Source organism: Arvicanthis niloticus, chromosome 23 (assembly GCF_011762505.2).
Source record: "Arvicanthis niloticus isolate mArvNil1 chromosome 23, mArvNil1.pat.X, whole genome shotgun sequence".
NCBI lineage: Eukaryota > Metazoa > Chordata > Mammalia > Rodentia > Muridae > Arvicanthis > Arvicanthis niloticus.
This window is the reverse complement of record NC_133430.1, coordinates 7,557,836-7,574,864: the sequence shown is the minus strand read 5'-3', so window position 1 is coordinate 7,574,864 and position 17,029 is coordinate 7,557,836. Positions and strand designations below refer to the sequence as shown.

The 17,029-nt window shown below is 49.1% G+C and overlaps 1 protein-coding gene across 2 annotated transcripts in view; it reads right to left on the bottom strand.

The window, feature by feature from the left end:
- The window catches only part of Cdc42bpb (CDC42 binding protein kinase beta), an 84,244-nt gene that overhangs the window by 18,340 nt on the left and 48,875 nt on the right, over nucleotides 1-17,029 (bottom strand). Inside the window, exons 9-22 of one of the 2 annotated variants that reach the window (XM_076921106.1) lie at nucleotides 16,296-16,375; nucleotides 14,156-14,322; nucleotides 13,952-14,071; nucleotides 12,505-12,638; nucleotides 11,866-12,108; nucleotides 10,789-10,899; nucleotides 9,384-9,628; nucleotides 9,191-9,296; nucleotides 8,561-8,685; nucleotides 8,137-8,242; nucleotides 5,164-5,312; nucleotides 3,996-4,090; nucleotides 2,655-2,734; nucleotides 484-534 (exon numbers count right to left, since the gene is read on the bottom strand). In XM_076921106.1, the coding sequence (XP_076777221.1) occupies nucleotides 484-534; nucleotides 2,655-2,734; nucleotides 3,996-4,090; nucleotides 5,164-5,312; nucleotides 8,137-8,242; nucleotides 8,561-8,685; nucleotides 9,191-9,296; nucleotides 9,384-9,628; nucleotides 10,789-10,899; nucleotides 11,866-12,108; nucleotides 12,505-12,638; nucleotides 13,952-14,071; nucleotides 14,156-14,322; nucleotides 16,296-16,375 (1,812 nt within the window). The remainder of the gene's footprint in view (nucleotides 1-483; nucleotides 535-2,654; nucleotides 2,735-3,995; nucleotides 4,091-5,163; nucleotides 5,313-8,136; nucleotides 8,243-8,560; nucleotides 8,686-9,190; nucleotides 9,297-9,383; nucleotides 9,629-10,788; nucleotides 10,900-11,865; nucleotides 12,109-12,504; nucleotides 12,639-13,951; nucleotides 14,072-14,155; nucleotides 14,323-16,295; nucleotides 16,376-17,029) is intronic. The other variant, XM_076921107.1, reaches the window with a different exon arrangement.

The window sequence follows — 17,029 nt, the reverse complement described above, 5'->3', positions numbered from 1 at the left end:
TCTGGGGTGAACCTCTCTGCCCGGATACAACACCACATGGGCACAGTGGCTATTCCTCGTGCACAAAAGTACTTGGAATGCACAGAAGAGTCTACAAATCTAGTTGAACTGTGTTCTGCTTCTGATCCAATGGCACACATGTGCACACCTTCCAACAGCTGCAGATCAGACCCCAAGACTCCACATTCTGAGGGAGGAGGGGTTAGGGGGTCACACACAGCACAGGTACAACTGCTTACGGCAGCGCTAGACTGGCACACGGATCCTCTGTGGACAGGGACATCAATTAGAGAGCGAGCAAAGCTAGTAAGTATGAGTATCACCCACAAGGCACGTCACACAGGTCAGCCATCCAGCATGAGTGGAGAGCAAGCCAGGCGTGAAAGCCGTTTCCTTAGTTGTTAATCAAAGGAGGCAGACTCAGAGGTCAGAGCACACGGGCACTGACACCGAGAGCCATGGAAGGGAACTGCAGTCACTTACGTCCTCCCACAAGGCTAGCAGAGAAGATGCAGATGAGGAGGAGAGCGAGTCCTTGGTGTAACAGACAGGAGGAACACAAATGATCATTTCCCACCCAGTGAACCCTGGTGAGAAAGCCCAATGAGGCTCCATGGAGACCCATTTCTAGCATTCAGCAACACAGGAGATCGCAGGTCTGGGAACGTCTAGCACGGACCCCAGTCCAGGGGAGGGGTTTCTCCTGAAGGAAACACACTTCACACTCAGGTGAAAAGCGTTGAAGAGGGTCTAAAAATGGGAGACATGCTGGACAGCGAAGGGGGGGGGGGCCCGCTGGTGAACGCTCCACCCCCATGTTTAATTCCACCCACGCTGTGATGCCCACACTGCTAGAGGTACTGTGAAAGTCACCCAGCTCTCGAGGTAACCCATTCACCCCACGGTAAGGTTTGTCCAAGGGGAGCAGTTACTCCTATAATGCATTTGCTTAAGAACTGAGGACTTGCTAGAGGTGGTGCTCACACCTTTAATCCCAGCAGAGGTAGGTGAATACCTGAGTTCGAGGCCAGCCTCATCCATAGAGTGAGTTCCAGGACAACCAGGACTACACAAAGAAACTGCCTCAAAAAACTGAACCCAACCAAACCAAGCAAACAAACAAATAGAACAGTGACTTGGCCCAACCTGGTCTACAGAGTAAGTTCAAGGACATCCAGGGCTACACGGAGAAATGCTGTTGAGTGAAGGTTAACACTGAGTGCTCTGAATGGCCCCAGGTGCCCTGGAAGTGTTACAACACCTCGACATGGACACCTGTGACTGCCACCTGCTTACAAAGGTGTGTGTGGGGGGGCACCACACCCATGCCACTTCAACCTAGTGATGCAGCTGCAAAGTGACCTCTGAACAGAAAAGAATCTGTCTCCTGTACAGAATAACACCAACACCCCCCCACACCATGAACACAAACACACACACACAACACACACAGAGAACATGATATAAACCGAGTGTAGGCATCCCACTTTGTCCTAAGGGGAAGAGACAGCCTACTCAGATGGAGCCTGATGATAAAATGCCACCAGTGGCCTCCAGCACACCCTGAACAGGGAGAACAGTTGCCCAGAACACAGGCAGGACCACAGGCAGGTCTAGCCTGAGCTGAACCTCACTGCTGGTACAGCTTGAGGATGGCTCTGAAGTTTACTGTGAAGAGCCTGAGGGTCGGGGGAACGTGTACAAGGTGTCCTGTGGTCACTGCTGTCTATAAACCACTATCAACTAGGTCAGAGAAAAGAAACTGTCAGTGAGGGAGACAGGCAGAGAGAAATCAAGTGGGCAGGCGGAGTACACACCAGGTGAGGGCGTGCACACATTATGTTCAATTCGACTCGCCAGTAGGTCAACAGCAGCATTAGGTGCTTCAGCAGAGGCTCCGCTAACGACACACACTTTCATTCTTCCAGGTCTGGCCCCCTTCAGTCCTGGGGATCCAGCCTGAGCTAAGCACATGCCATGTCACTAGGTTGTAGCCCGGCCTACATCACTTCCTACATTGCAGGAACTGGAAAACATTTACTGGGTTGCTCCAAAAGAGGGAACAGTCCCAGGAACGCCCCTGTGAAGGGTGGAATGGGCTCATCCCCACTACAAAGGCAATCTGAGCAGACAAGCAGTCACACACTGGTCACCATGCCGAGCAGGACCCGGCAGGGTCTTGGTAAACTGCTTGGTACTGAAATCACTGATAAGCCACTTTTCCCACTAGTCACTGAATCCAAGCTATATATCACATTCGTCCCACAAATGGCAACATGACTATTATCATTTGTATTTTAAATTTTCTCTCAAATGCTCACTACTCAGCCAATGGCCCTGAAAAGGCTGAGTGTTTTCTCAGTTCCGTTTAGTCTCCAGGAACAGCCCAACACCTGCAGACTCCTCCTCCTTCACACATGTGACTTTCCTGCCCATGACATCACCTGGTCCGACTCTCATATAAGTGTCAGACCTTCATTTTTGAGACAAGGCTTCTCTATTTAGTCCTGGCTTGCCTAGAACTTGCTTTATAGACTAGGCCGACCTGTCTGTCTCTCCTCCTAAGTGACAGGATTAAAGGCGTGTGCCACCAGACCTGGCCTACATTCTACTATTTCAGACTTACATGCTTATTTTCCAAAAGCAATACTCACTCTCAAAGTCAGATCATGTGCCAGAGGAGCAGTGTTGAAATACTCAAAGATAGAATCCTGGAAATCTGGAAGTTTGAGCCCTGCAAGGAAGAAAGGCAAACTGAGGCAAAACCATGAAGACATCAGTCCTCCCTAAAGGACAGCCTGCCAGGACTGTAGCGTCCGTCACTGAGGCTGTGATAAGACATGACCACCCTACACCCTCCCCTGCCTGTGCAGGCACCAGGCATGCACGTGGTGTTCAGACACAAATACTGGCAAAACAGGAAGACACATAAAATATCAAATAATTGGGAAAACGTACTCATGCCCCTTGAACAGCCTGTGGCTGGGAACATGTTGCTTCTCAGGAAAGATAAAATTAATAAACTCAACACAAAAATAGGGAAAGCTTGTTTTTTTTTTTTTTTGGGGGGGGGGGGTGTCTCACGTAGAGCAGGATGTAGAGCCTGCAGGTACATACACCACACCTGGTTTCGGTGGTGTTGGGGAATCAGACCTAGGGCTTTGTGTATGTTAGGCGAACGCTCAGCTACAACCTTAGTCCTAGAAAGGCTATTGCTTAGAAAACATCAAAGTAGGAAAATATATTGGCAACTTAACATCAAAAAGGAGTGCATCCTCAATACATAAAAAGCCTCTGAATGTTAAGACAACCCAAATTTTAAGAAACAGATGCAATTCCTATACTGAGCTGACACCTATTTGGAATGGAGATCTCAAGTGTGACATCCACTTTGAGCGTGGGCTGCAGGACAAGTCCTCATGTCCAGACTGACAGATGTGGCTGAGAGTCTCACTTCTAAAGCTCTATCCGGAAGTACGAATGTTTTATGTGTACAGCTACTCATGAAGCACTTGGGAGAGGTGAACAGAGATCTATGGACTCCAATCTGGCCTCAGACTGGGATCCACCTGCCCCAGCCTCCTGAGTGCTGGGATCACAGCAGTCCCACAACACTCCACAGCCCTTTCCAGGTGAGCAAAGGCAGGAAACAGCCCAGCCCAGAGGGGCCCAAAGCAGCTGCAAAGGGACTCAAATGGTTGCCATGGGCTGTGGTCTCTCCAACACAGAATAGAGCTACCCTTCGTGTGACCAGGGTAACTCTGTGTGTGTGTGTGTGTGTGTGTGTGTGTGTGTGTATGTGTGTGTTTGCTTTCCTTTTCAAAGGAAGAATTGACCAAAAATTATTATAGATTTGGGGGAAGTATCTTTGAACATACTGTTTCAAAATTTTAACTTTGGAAGTATTTTATATAACTAAAAATAGCTTTAAGAAGAAAATCACTCCTTAGAAAGGGCTGACATGTAATAATTCAAACCTTCAGAGTTTGTTTTACCTGTATCTGCTCTAAATTTTTCTTCCATCCTTTTCTTCAGAATTTGCATTTCTTCTACTAATTCCCTGTTTTTGGCTTCCGATTCCTTCAGTTTGCTGAAATAAGAAGCAAGCAGCTGTAGGTGCTGGACGGCGGCCGCAGTCCGCCTCACTCCGTGCTGGAGTGTGAGGGTAGGGCTTCCTGGCTTCCTAAGAATGGTGGAGAATTCTCATCCCAAGAATGGCATGGCCGATATCTCCACTCGGGGTACTACAGAAAGCTCAGAATTATAAATTCAAACACAGATTTTAAGTCATGGCTAAGTGGTTACGGAGAGCAAGTCTGTATTCCCAGCAACCAGGAAGCAGACACGGAGCATCAGGAGTTGGAGGATCAGGAGTCAAGGCCAGTCTGGGCCACATCAACCTTGCCTTAACACCAATGAAACATAAGCACTTACTAAGGTCCTGGCCAAGGAGTGTGTAGCTCATTAAACTGGGTGAGCTTCTGACTGTCATCTGAGGATAAGCTCACAGTCCAGATCCCTTGGCTGTCTCTCTGGAAAAGGCTTGCCCATGACTGACACCAGGAGACTTAACATGAGTGTGGAGCCCCAAGGGCCTGGCTCTTAAGTAGGTCTCAGGTAAAATCTTGCCAAGAGGGCAGGGCCCAGCATAGACTTGGCCACCCATCAACAGGATGACACCGAGCATATCACTTCACCTCCATTTTCCTGCACCTTAGTTTGCCACCTGTAGAATGGGGATAATGCCTACTTCAGTGGGATGTATGAGAGTGACATGACTTAACCCAGGTTACTGCAAACGCAAGGCGAGTTCTCTACCACTGACCTCCACGATCAGCCTTTAAGGCTGTTTTATGGTCCATGCTGGCCTTGTGCTCAGGAGTGTCTTGTCTCAGCCTCCTGTGTGCTGAGATTACACGTGTGCACTGAGGGTCCTCACTACTTTCTGAGAACACTGAACTGCACACTTCCCTCAGGAAAAACACAATTTCTCCCGCCTGACCTGTATTAAGCACTAAGTGCTATAAACCGGACGTTATGGTCACCCTGACTCAGGGACCTCATGTGTCCCTCTGGATGGCAAAGGTTTCCCAGCTAGGGGCAGCTTCCAAATTCACAAAGAATCCCAATTCCTCTAAAGGGCCAGATCCAGGACAAACCAACCTTTCGAAGGCTAGGCTGGTGTCTTTGACCTTCCTCAGCTCCTCCTGAACCAGCTGTTTGGCACGGATCTCTGCCTCGAGAGCGGACTGCAGCTCCAGCCGAGCAGACATGTCCAACTTTTGACTCCGGCGGACTTTCCACAGCGGATCCTGGGACATTGGTTAAAAGAATAAACTACATTTTAAGTTACTTAATAAGACGAATACAAACGTCAGCTTTCAGTCTCACACCTTTATTATTACCTTTACAAATTAGCCTTCATCAGTCTTGTTCTTAGTTTTAATATTTGTGATTTTTTTTTCTTTTTGTAGTGCTGGGGAATGGACCCTGAGCAAGGGCACACCAGATAAGTGCCCTACAGCTGAGATAAGTTTCCAGGCCAGTATTTTGTAACTCCTTATTTATTCTTAGAAGGTCTTTTCCCCATTATTTTTATGTTTGTGTACTGTATGTATATGTGTATTTGTATGACGGTGTAAGTCCAAGCGCCCGAGGAGACAAGAGCCATTGGATATCGGGAGCTCAGTCAGTTACAGGTGGCTGTGAGCTGCCAGGCAAGGGCGCAAGGAACCAAGCTGGGGTCCCGTGGATGGCCAGCATATCTCGTAACTACCATCTCTCTCCAGCCCTTCCTGAAAGTCCTTTAAAATAAGACTTTAAGCCGGGTGTGGTGGTGCACGACCTTAATCTGTCGGAAGGCAGAGGCAGGAGAATCTCTGTGAGTTCCAGGCCAGCCTGGTCTACATATTGAGTTCCAGGGCGGCCAAGGTTACATAGTAAGACGAGGCATATTAACATTTTGTCTGCATGTATGTGTGCACATGTGGTGTCGGTGTTGGCAGAGATCAGAAGAGAGTGTCAGAGTCCCTGGAGCTGGAGTTATAGGTGATTATTAGTACTGGGAACTAAACCCAGGTCCTCTGGGAGGGCAACAAGTGCACTTCACTGCTAAGTCATTCCTCTAACTCAGAATGAAAATGAGAAAAAAAAAGAAAGGCAGAACCAGTTGTGGTGCCACACACCTTTAACCCTCAGCCTGGAGGCTGGCAGGCACGAGGGCTAGGGGCCCAGGGCTACCCATGAAGCCCAGTACAGAGGCCACATGCCAACCCTTGAGTGATGTTCACCAGGGTTTCACCCTATTTTCTGAGAAACAGTCTCTCACTGGGCTCTAAGGCTCAGCAGACAGTGTAAGCTGTCTGAGCAGCAGGGCTAGGGACCCTGTCTGTGCTCCTGTGACGGTCACAGTGCCTGCCATTGTGCCTGGGCTTTCACTTGGGTGCTATGGATCAGACTTATGTTCTCGGTTTGCATAGCAAACATGTCATCAACTATGCCATTGTCCTTATCTGAACTTACTGAGTATTCTAATTGGTGCTCCTTAATCAAGAATCTAAAACCAAGAACGTTTTCCACTATAAAGCACATGGCTGCTTTCTAAGCTACTGCAAAACTACGAATCATCAGTGCTCCCTGCAACCAGGGAAACGTGGAACAAAATGTGTTGACCAATGAAAATTCTAAGTAAAATTATACATTGCTTTTACTATCTTTTATTTACTTATATACATGCACGTTACTAATACACACAGATTCTTTCTTTTTTTTTTTTAAATTTATCAAAGTACGCTGTGGCTGTCTTCAGACACACCAGAAGAGGGCATCAGATCCCATTACAGATGGTTGTGAGCCACCATGTGGTTGCTGGGAATTGAACTCAGGACCTTTGGAAGAACAGTCAGTGCTCTTAACCACTGAGCTGTCTCTTCAGCCCTAAACACATATTCTTAAGAGAAGACGGGCTAGAGAGATGGCTCCAGCAGTTAAAGGCATGGACTGCTATGGCACAGGACCCAAGTTCAGTTCTCAGTGCCCTGTCTGTCCACTGCTCACAGCAGCAGTAATTTCAACTCCAGGAGGTTCTGATGCCTCTGGCCTCTAGGACTCTATACTCTCACGCATACACACACACACCACACATGTAACACACACACACACCACACATACTCACACACATGCATACAAATATACAACTGCACACACACATACACTCACATATACTCACACTGACATACATTCACACACTCATGCACACACATACACAATACACGTGACTCATACACACACATATACTTACACATGCACACTCATACATGCACATATACAGCCATACAAACACATTCACATGTATACATACATGCATACAAATACACAAATGCACACACATGCACATACACACACACCACACTCACACTATACTCACACATACACACGTACACACTCACACATGTTCATACACTCACATATACTCACATTTGACACATTCATACACTCACACGCACACATGTACACAATATACTCACTCAACACATACACTCACACATGCACACACATTCACACACATGTACATACACGAACATGCACATTCATAGCCACACAGATGTACAAACACACTCATACATGCACACACCATACTCTCTCACACACATATATACCCACGTGCGCACGCACACACCCCTGAGAAGGGGAGACTGGGAGCTGAGGGTAGCAGTGCACACCTGAGATCCCAGCAGCACTCAGAGGCTTGCACAGTGATTTCGAAGTCAACCTGGGCTATGTCACAAGGTCACATTAAGAAAAGGCAGTAACTGCCCCAAAGCCGCGGTGGTGAGAAGCACTGGGGTGTGGCTGCTTCTCACAGGAATAAGGGCAGCGTCAGGTTCCCAGACAGCCCAGAGCCTGTCACACCCTCAAGCTCAAACATACAAGTGAGCACATGGAGGACGTCGTCCTGCCACTCCGAGTCACAGCAACAACTAAGGAAATGGCTCCATGCGACGCTTGGCTGACAGCTGCCGTGTGTCCTGCAAGCTGCACAAGACCTGTTCACAGGAATCAAACTCCACACTTGCTTACAATAAAACTAGCAGTGAGTTATCCAGGAGAAGACATCACAGTGTACACACATCTTACCAGTGTCCTGGATCCCAAACTAGAGCTTCTCAAAGTCTCAAGCTCTTCGGTCATCTTAGAGGCAAGGGCCTGGAGGTAGCCTCTGGCATCTTTCTCATCGCTGACCCTACGCAGGGAATAGGTGTTTATCTTATGAGGATGAGGAGTGTCTGCCTTCCTCAGGACAATGTCACCGTGCCTCTATGGAGTAGACACTACGTCTGCCCCCATCTTAGGGTCTCCCCCGTCATGTGTACACTGGCCATGGAAGCTCACCCCTGTGTGTCACCCACCATTAGGAGCACAAACAGTTCAACCCTTAGTCCAGTGTGAGGACCACTGCTTCCCAGAGGTTGGGATTCAGGCAAATGGAGTGAGATGCACTCCAGCCTTCAGGGAAGAGCACAGCCCAGACAGAAGCCTGCCCGCCCTGCCAGGCACGCACCACTGAATGATCTCTGCGATCTGTGCCTCCCAGTGCGCGACCGACTCCTTCTTGGATGCCAGATCCTGCAGCTCGTCTTCCAGCTGTCTGTTTTGGGCTGTTAGTTTATCCACAAAGGAACAAAGCTGAAATTAAACAATGTCAGCACATCACATGTGTGTCTGGCACCTCCTCACTAACGACGAGCCCTCCCCCAGCTTCTACAGAATCTCATCAGCACCGTGTCCCTCGCTGCTCCTAACACAAGTGACAGACACAGAGGAGCAGCTTTCAACAAACCAAAGCACCCCATTGAAAATGTATTAGTTTATCTAAATATTGAAGTATTTAACACAGGCACCAGGCATCCAAAGATCTGAGAGTGAACAACAGCAACATCCCCGCCCCCTACTCCCCGCCCAGGAGCAACATCCCCCCAGGGGCATAGCCCCCCCAGGAATGATGTCCGCCCCAGGAGCTATGTCCCCCAGGAACATCATTGCCCCCAGAAGTGATGTCTGCCCCAGGAGCTATGTCCCCCAGGAACATCACTGCTTCTAGGAGTGATGTCCCCTAAGTAGCATTGTCCCTCTAGCAGCAACCCCCCCAAGCAGTGACATACCCCCAGTGGTGCTACAGACATCAAGTCACCTTTTCGTTTTCCGCTGTTAACTTCTTGTTCTCATCGAACAGCATGGCCCTCTCCCGCTCGTACTTGTCCTTCACGGTGCCTATGGCCTCCTCCATCTCATTATGCCTGTGTGAGTGAAGGAGAGCGAGCCTCACTCACATGCCTGCACCTGGCAGCCAGCTTCCGTTCTCACCTGGAGGTCATGACACTCACCGCTCTCGCTTTGACTTTTCTAACTTGTCTTTCAGCATCAGGACCTCCTTCTGCAGGGCCAGCTGGTGGCTTTCGGAGTCGTGCACCTCCTTCTTCACGTTTTTGACTTCTAGCACATGGGAGGCCTCTCGGCGCACCAACTCCTCCTCGTAGAACAAGACTTTCTTCTCAAGCTCCGACCTGATCTTGGAGATCTCCTGCTGATGTTCCAACGTGGCACCCGACCCCCGGCCTCCTTGCTTCACCTTCAGATAAAAGTTGAAATAATCTCAGTGTCAAGGCCATGTCTTTTTCTTTCTCTATACCTAGCTGGCATCTAGGACTGTACCAGGTAGAACAGCCATCATGGGCAGTGGGTCCTTCTAACAAGCATGGGGCGAGTTTGGGGGATGGCAGACCATGGCAGACTTTGTGCCTCAGAGTTGTGTTGTCTACCCATTCACCTACCAATACTCTCAGTGCTGACTGCTTGTCACAAATCTTCTGGTGACTGGGGTGACACTGAGGTCCCTGCTCTCAGGAGCAGGCAGTGAGAGGAGGTGACAGCACTAAGTAAGGGAAGAAGGAACATGGTGGGACAGAGGATGTGTGTGGGGCCATCCTGGCCATGGGGGAATCCTAAGCACAGACATGCTAGGGCTGAGGTTTGAGCTGGGTCTACGAGGAAGGCTGACACGGGCCGAGGAGCGCTGTGGGGCTGACTCAGGCTGAGCAAGCACTCTGCAGACCAGCTCCAGAGGGCACCACAGAAGGAGGAGGATGTTCCTGATACTTCTGCTTCTCCCTGGTGGCTGTATGTGAGGAATGTGGTACAGACAGGTAAAGAGCAGACAGAGTGTCACCGGAAACAGTCTGGAAAATGGTGTTGCTGAAAGCTAGATCCGATGGTGGCAAAGATGACAGAGGAATAAATGCCTTGGGTTCAAAGGAGAGAGTTGCCATGATTACAGGGGTCATACAGCCAGGCTCCAAAGAGGTGAGGCACCCATCCCAGACCACACTACACGAGAGCAGATGGTGGCCCTCACTCATGACTGCCCCTTCTCTTGGCCTTCTTACTGCCCTTGGACCTATCGGCTGGTCCTGGGTGATGAGCGGCTTGCCTCAGCCACATCAACAGCAGGACATGGACTTTGACATGGCTTTTCCAGAACGGAGCATGCCCAAGTGTAGGACATCAGGAGAGGAAGGAGACAACATCTGTAACTTGGCCATACTGACCACAAACACTGGAAACTTCTATACAACAAAGAAATGAGCGTGGCTTTTTATAATGAAAGCTGTTAGAAATTGTTGGCCACATCCTCCACTTCCTCCTATCCTGTTACTTCCTAGAGAGCTGTGGGAGACACTGGCCGAACCATGTCTGCAAGTGCGTGCATGCCACGCGCGGGAGAAGCCTTACCTTGAGGGCCTCGAGCTCGCGCTCCACCTGCTTACAGAAGCTCTCGCTGTGCTCGCGAAGCTTCCGCTCCTTGGAGGCCTCGGCAGCCGCATCCTCAAGCCGAGCTTCCAGCTAAGAAAAAAAGCAGATCTACTTTTTATAAAACAGAACCTGCCCAGGGGCCACTGTGGAACAGATCCAGGAAGCCTCTGTACAGATTTCCTTTACCAGATTCACCATGAGCTGAAGGCCAAGCAATACCTTAACTGGAATGGCCATGACCACTAATAACGAAACAAGCCTGCAAACTAGTTACACGGATAATCTGAGGTTTAGACTCAAGGAAAGCTCCCAATTTGTAGAAACAATTCTGACAATGTGAAGGTGTGATTAAAAAAATTATTACACTTACAATTTAGTTTTTTAAATGAAAAAGTCAAACACCAGCTAAAAGAGAAGAAAACCCACTCACCCATGATCCAGCATTGACAATTAAAATAAAGACCAATTAAATAAATACCAATTGAATAAAATTAAATAAAGACCAATGAAAGACCAAGCTTGTTTTGTCTGTGCCCAAATTCTCAGGCTGCTTTAAAACAAAGCTCAGGGTCCCTGTCACTTCATCCTCAATTCTTAGGGATGTCACTAACTCCAGTGTAACTCAACAGATGCCTCTACAAATACATCTGGGTTAGAAAATCAACTAAGGAAACCATTAGGTACTTCGGGGAGAACAAATAGCCTAGACATGAAGAGTGGTCAGCACCGCAGGCTGCCGAGGTTCACGGTCCATCAAGTGCATCCAACAGAACTTAAAGCCAAGTGCTGCTTACAGTCCACTTGTTACCAGGAGAACATGGAGACTCCCCAGGCAGCAGCCTTCCAGGCAGGACTGAGTCCTGATATCCCATCAGAAGACCAAAGCACCTCCTTTTTCAAGTACATAGCTACTAGTCAGGTACTAGAAGGCACCGTCCCCAAGCCTGATTGGACTTGCTTCCGATCCCTGGGACCACGCAGTCGTCCTGCGTCCACGTGTTCCTCAGCACATGTGCATCCTCATACTTAGTAAATAAATAAATGAAGGGAAGCTACCTCTTTCCTAGACTTCTCAGACTTGCGGATATCCTGTCGCATGGAGTCAATCTTCTGCATGGCCACCTCCATCTCCTCCTCTTTGTCTCGGAGCTGACGGGACACCTTCTGCTTCTGTGACCTGAGCTCTGCCATGCGTTCATTGAGCTCGGAAAACTCCTGCAGGGCCCGTTTGCGCTGCTGATGGGCGTCTTTGAGTTCTTTGGTCTGGGATTTCAATCTCTCTGAAGCTTCAACCAATTGCTGAAGGAAAAGAATTCTCTAAGTTTTGCATTTGTTTAACAAAGACTCTGAAACCCAGAAGCTATGTCTTGTCATACCTAAGTTAAAAGTGATTCAAATGTTGGTCAGAAATTATGGCCATGGGTTTGGAAAGTGCTCCTGTGAGCAGGCTGCCCTACATGAATTAGGCGCTTGGCACCTGAGCCAGTCCTCAGACAGTCCTCCTCATATAGTCCTCCCCGTACCCAGTCCTCCTCATATAGTCCTCCCCACACCCAGTCCTCCCCACACAGTCCCCCTCACACGCAGTCCCCCTTACACACAGTCTCCCTCACACACAGTCTCCCTCACACACACTTCCCCCTCACACACAGTCTCCCTCACACACAGTCCCCCTTAGACAGACTGTGCTGCTACCTTGTGCAATTCTTCCTTCTCCTGCCGTGCCAGGCGGTACTGCTTCTCCAGGCCCTTCAGCCGGTGTGTGGAGTCCTCGTGCTCCTGGCGAAGGGTCACTGTATCCTCAAGCTGTCGTTCCAGTCTGTTTGAATCTGGACAGAAGAGAGTTGGATTGTGTTCCTATGTGTACAGTGACTGCGTTAGCTGATTTGCTGAGTTAGAGGTATCTGGTGATTCACAGGAATGTAGTCTTCTTCACTAGTTTTCATGTTTTTGTGTGTGTGTGTGTGTGTGCATTGTGTCTATGTGTATTTATTATGTGTGTGTCACACGTGCACACGCACTATGTCCCCATGTGTATGCTACAGTGAGGGTGTGGAGGTCAGAGGCCGACTCGTAGGCAGCAGGGACTGAATGACGTCAGATTTGGCAGCAAGCACCACTGCACCATCTTGGCAGCCATACAAGGTCTTCACTCAGAGGCCTTTCACTTCCCTGCACATGGCATCACGCGTTACAGACTCCTTCCCGGCTTCCTGATCGATCCTAACTGTTGTTATGGCCTGCTGTGTTTTACTCTGAGACTCTCCGCTCACAGACAGACCTCTCGAGCCTAACGGTTGTTATAGTCTGCTGTGTTTACTCTGAGACCCTCTTCTCACAGACACACCTCTCTTTGGTGCGTGTGCACATTTCCTCAGACCCTCTGCCATTCAGCGAAGTGCTGGCTTCTCTCTAGGTGGAAGGCAGTACTTTATTTAGTGAATAATAGACTCAGTCCAAACCTTTTTTTATAATTAGGATGGTGGGGTCTAATCAGAAACGGACAGACTCCAAATAGAACCTGGAGGTAGAGGCTGACTGAGGAGGCTAGCCACATGTGGCTAAGGTATTCGGCTCGGAAGTGACCAAGAACTATAAATAAGATTGGAAGGGGCTGGGGAATGGCTCAGCAGTTAAGAGCCTTTGTTCTTGCAGAGGGCCTGGGTTCAGTTTCAGTCCCAAGCACCCGCACAGTGTCTCACCGCTACCTGTAACTCCTGTTCCAGGGAATATGACTTCCTCTTCTGGCCTCCACAGGTTCCAGGCACACACAGTACACATACATGCACACAGACAAGACACTTATGCACACAAGGAGAAGTGGAGGTGGAGGCTGAGCCCCTGGAGTTCTGAGGCAGCGGCCAGCCAAGTTCAGTCCAAGAGTTCATGGAAAATGACAGTATCAGAGCCAAGTGAGGTGAGAAAGCAATTTTAAATGCCGACAGCATGCCACAGCTCTACATGAGCTTGCAAAGCTTCAGCTTTTCCCTACTTTTCCACCTCAGGAAGAAACATTCTGAAAATAGCCGACTAATGCTCAAGAACAAAGAAGAGGAGGCTGCCAGCCGGAGGGAGCACCTCCCTGCCGGAGGGAGCACCTCCCTGCCGGAGGGAGCACCTACCTGCCAGAGGGAGCACCTACCTGCCATCTTACTCTTCATGCGTTCAAGCTCTTCATTCAGCCTCTTGATCTCCTTGTCGCGGTTTGAGTTGCCCAGCGCCCGTGTGGAACCGTGAAGGGACTGCACAGTCTGGGTGGACTCTGAGGGAGACACAGCATTGAGAGCAGCCAGCCACATGCACAAGACAGGACCCCAGCCCGCATCAGGCCTGTCCAGCCACTCACCTTGCAGCTTGCGGCTCAGCTCTAGCTTCTCCTGTTCCAGCCTTCGTATCCTTCGCTCGTAAGCTTCGATCTGCAAGCTGTTCTCCAAATCCCGCTGCACATCTTCATCTTTGGTTAGCGTGTTAGACTGTATCATGCTCTTCAGAGAGCCGCGGTCAGAAAAGCAGCTGCAAATGGAGCAACAGGCTTTCTTATCACTGAGAACTGGCAGTGGCTTCATTAGCATTTAGACTTTCTGGGATGAGAGGCTTTTAAAGAAGCAAACCCGTACCTGTGAAAAGACTATTGTGTGAAGAGCCAAAGTCAGACAAGAGCCTCTTACCACCGTGACAGGGGAGGGGAGGGGAGCCCGAGCAGGACACACCAGGGCACTCGCTGCTCATGTTCAAATGGAAAAGCAAAGGAGGCGCTTTGCTAACAAGCTGGTCTTACAGGCAGGTGTGGCTCCCTGGTAAGTGGTCAAAGGCTCACTGGTTCTGCCTCCTGCCAGTTGCGCTACCTGAGAGAGTTGTCGACAATTTCCTTTATCTTTAGTCTTATAGACCGAACAGCATGTTAACTGAAGTGCTCTGGACAAATGGCTTAGCTGTGGATGACCAGCTGATTCAGGACCACACTCAGGTGTGTGAGCTCTGTCTTGACAGGCAGGCCTGGGCCTCACAGTGCGACTGTCACCCTGTGAGTGGGAATACGATGTGGACGCTGAATCACTGAAAACACCTGGCACACTTCTGTGACTCGGTGCCAGTCATGTGACTGGCACCAGAGATAGGAGCCGCCCACACCACATCAACACCACTGGCTGAGGCCACACACAGACGGATGTTCCTGGAACTGTCAGGTTCACATCAGAGGAGGAGCTGAGCTCCGGCTCACTGACAGGAATGGGGAGCCAGGGCTGTGGAACTGACACGAGGACGCAGTGAGCTCTACAGGCTCCTTGGCTGAGCACGCGTCCACACAGCTGTGGCCACCACTGGCTTTCACCAGAACAAATCCCACCACCTGATAGCCTATACACAGGAGTCACCCAGCCATAGCCTATACACAGGAGTCATCCAGCTATAGCCTGTATGCAGGAGTCACCCAGCCATAGCCTGTACACAGGAGTCACCCAGCCATAGCCTGTACACAGGAGTCACCCAGCCATAGCCTGTATACAGGAGTCACCCAGCCATAGCCTGTGGACCCATTCCTGTTCTGAACCTTCCATGAACCTTTAGGAATGCTCTCTCCATGTCATGTCCAGCCCCACTGCAGGGATGGAACCTAGGATCTTATGCACCCTAGCCAAGTGCCGCCACTGAGCTACCTTCCCACAAGTTCTTCCATGTTATTGTATGTGTATGAATGTTTCTCTCCAAGTCTGCCTGTGTACCACATCCAAACAGTGCCCAAGGAGGGCAGAAGAAGGCATCTGAACCTCTGGGACCACCATTACACAGTTGTGAGCTGTCCTGTGAGTGCTGGAAACAGAACCCCAGTCCTCTGGAAGAGCAGCCTTGCTCTTAACTGCCAAGCTATCTCTCCAGCCTCAGTCTTTATACATTTATAGGCCTGTAGAAGAAAACTCAGATGTGTACAGAGAACAGAAGATATGTAGTGCAGTTATCCATTGCTTAATGACAGGGACACAAGTGCTGACAGGTGACCTTGTGCCAACAGTCTAGACTTTCTTACACAACCTGAGAGTAACTCAAGTGCAGGACAGAGCCATGCAATCAGAAACACAGAGCACATACTGCCCTAAGCCCCTGCTGGCATGGTTGCAGACAAGTCCACTGCACAAAACAGAGTGCGCTGCAGCTGTGTGAGCCAGGGGTAGTCAGTCAGCTGCATGTCAAGCATGTCCACCAAACATACGTATACACAGTGGTAATCAGACCCTGGTACCATTAGGCAAGGGAAATTTCAGGTCACCGCTGTGTGTGTGGTCTGTTGTTGACCAAAACACTATGACGTAGTACACGACTACGTCCACTATTTTGCCTTTTACAGAAAAAGCCAGCTGGAGCTGACACCTATAGTCATCAGCAGATGACAAAAGACCCTCCGTGTCTCCCTGGAGCCGCAGCCTCCCGGCCCTTCCGGCTGTGCCCACCCTTAGGAAGGGCAATGAGAAGGACCACCCCAGGCGTACCTTTCTGTTGTAAACGTAAAACCGATGAACGGCAAGTGCAGTCCCGAGAAGCCCGTGTGAGAGCCGGGAGGTAAGATGTCCTGTGCAAGAACACATATGGCACAAGTCAGACAAGTCGTCCTTCAAGTAAGCGGCACAGTACTACGAGAAACAAAACCAAGGACCCTGTCGCCACTGTTCCTACTCTGAGCTCCAGCTGCACAAAGGAGGAGCAACATGGGCTGGCAAAAGGGCTCACCAGGTAGGGCTGACAGGCCAGGCCTCCAGTGCACCTGAAGCCTGTGCATACACGAAGTAGCCATGGGAACGATGACGCTGTAGCAGAGTAATGAATCTAACGCAGAATAAAAAGGTATAAAATATGAAAACAAAAAGAAAGCAAAAACCGTTTTATATGTGTGTTACAACAAAAGCGTATTTTTTTCTTTTTAATCAAAAAAAAAAAAAAAAAAAAAAAAGAAAGACCGAGCTGAAGGCTTTAAAGTAACTGCCAAACTTAAAAACAATGTAATGCAAATAGAATATCCAATAAAAAATACATTAAAAACAAAAAAAAATTATATGGCTGATTTTTAAGATGTGAACATGTGAATGAATGTATATGTATAAATATGTATATGCACATAAACATTTTGAAATAGTTTTAGTTTAAAAAACAAAAAACCAATGTTATGTGCACATCTGGCAGGGCTGGAACTCACTGTGTAGATCCAGCTGGTCTTGCACTGAGAAAT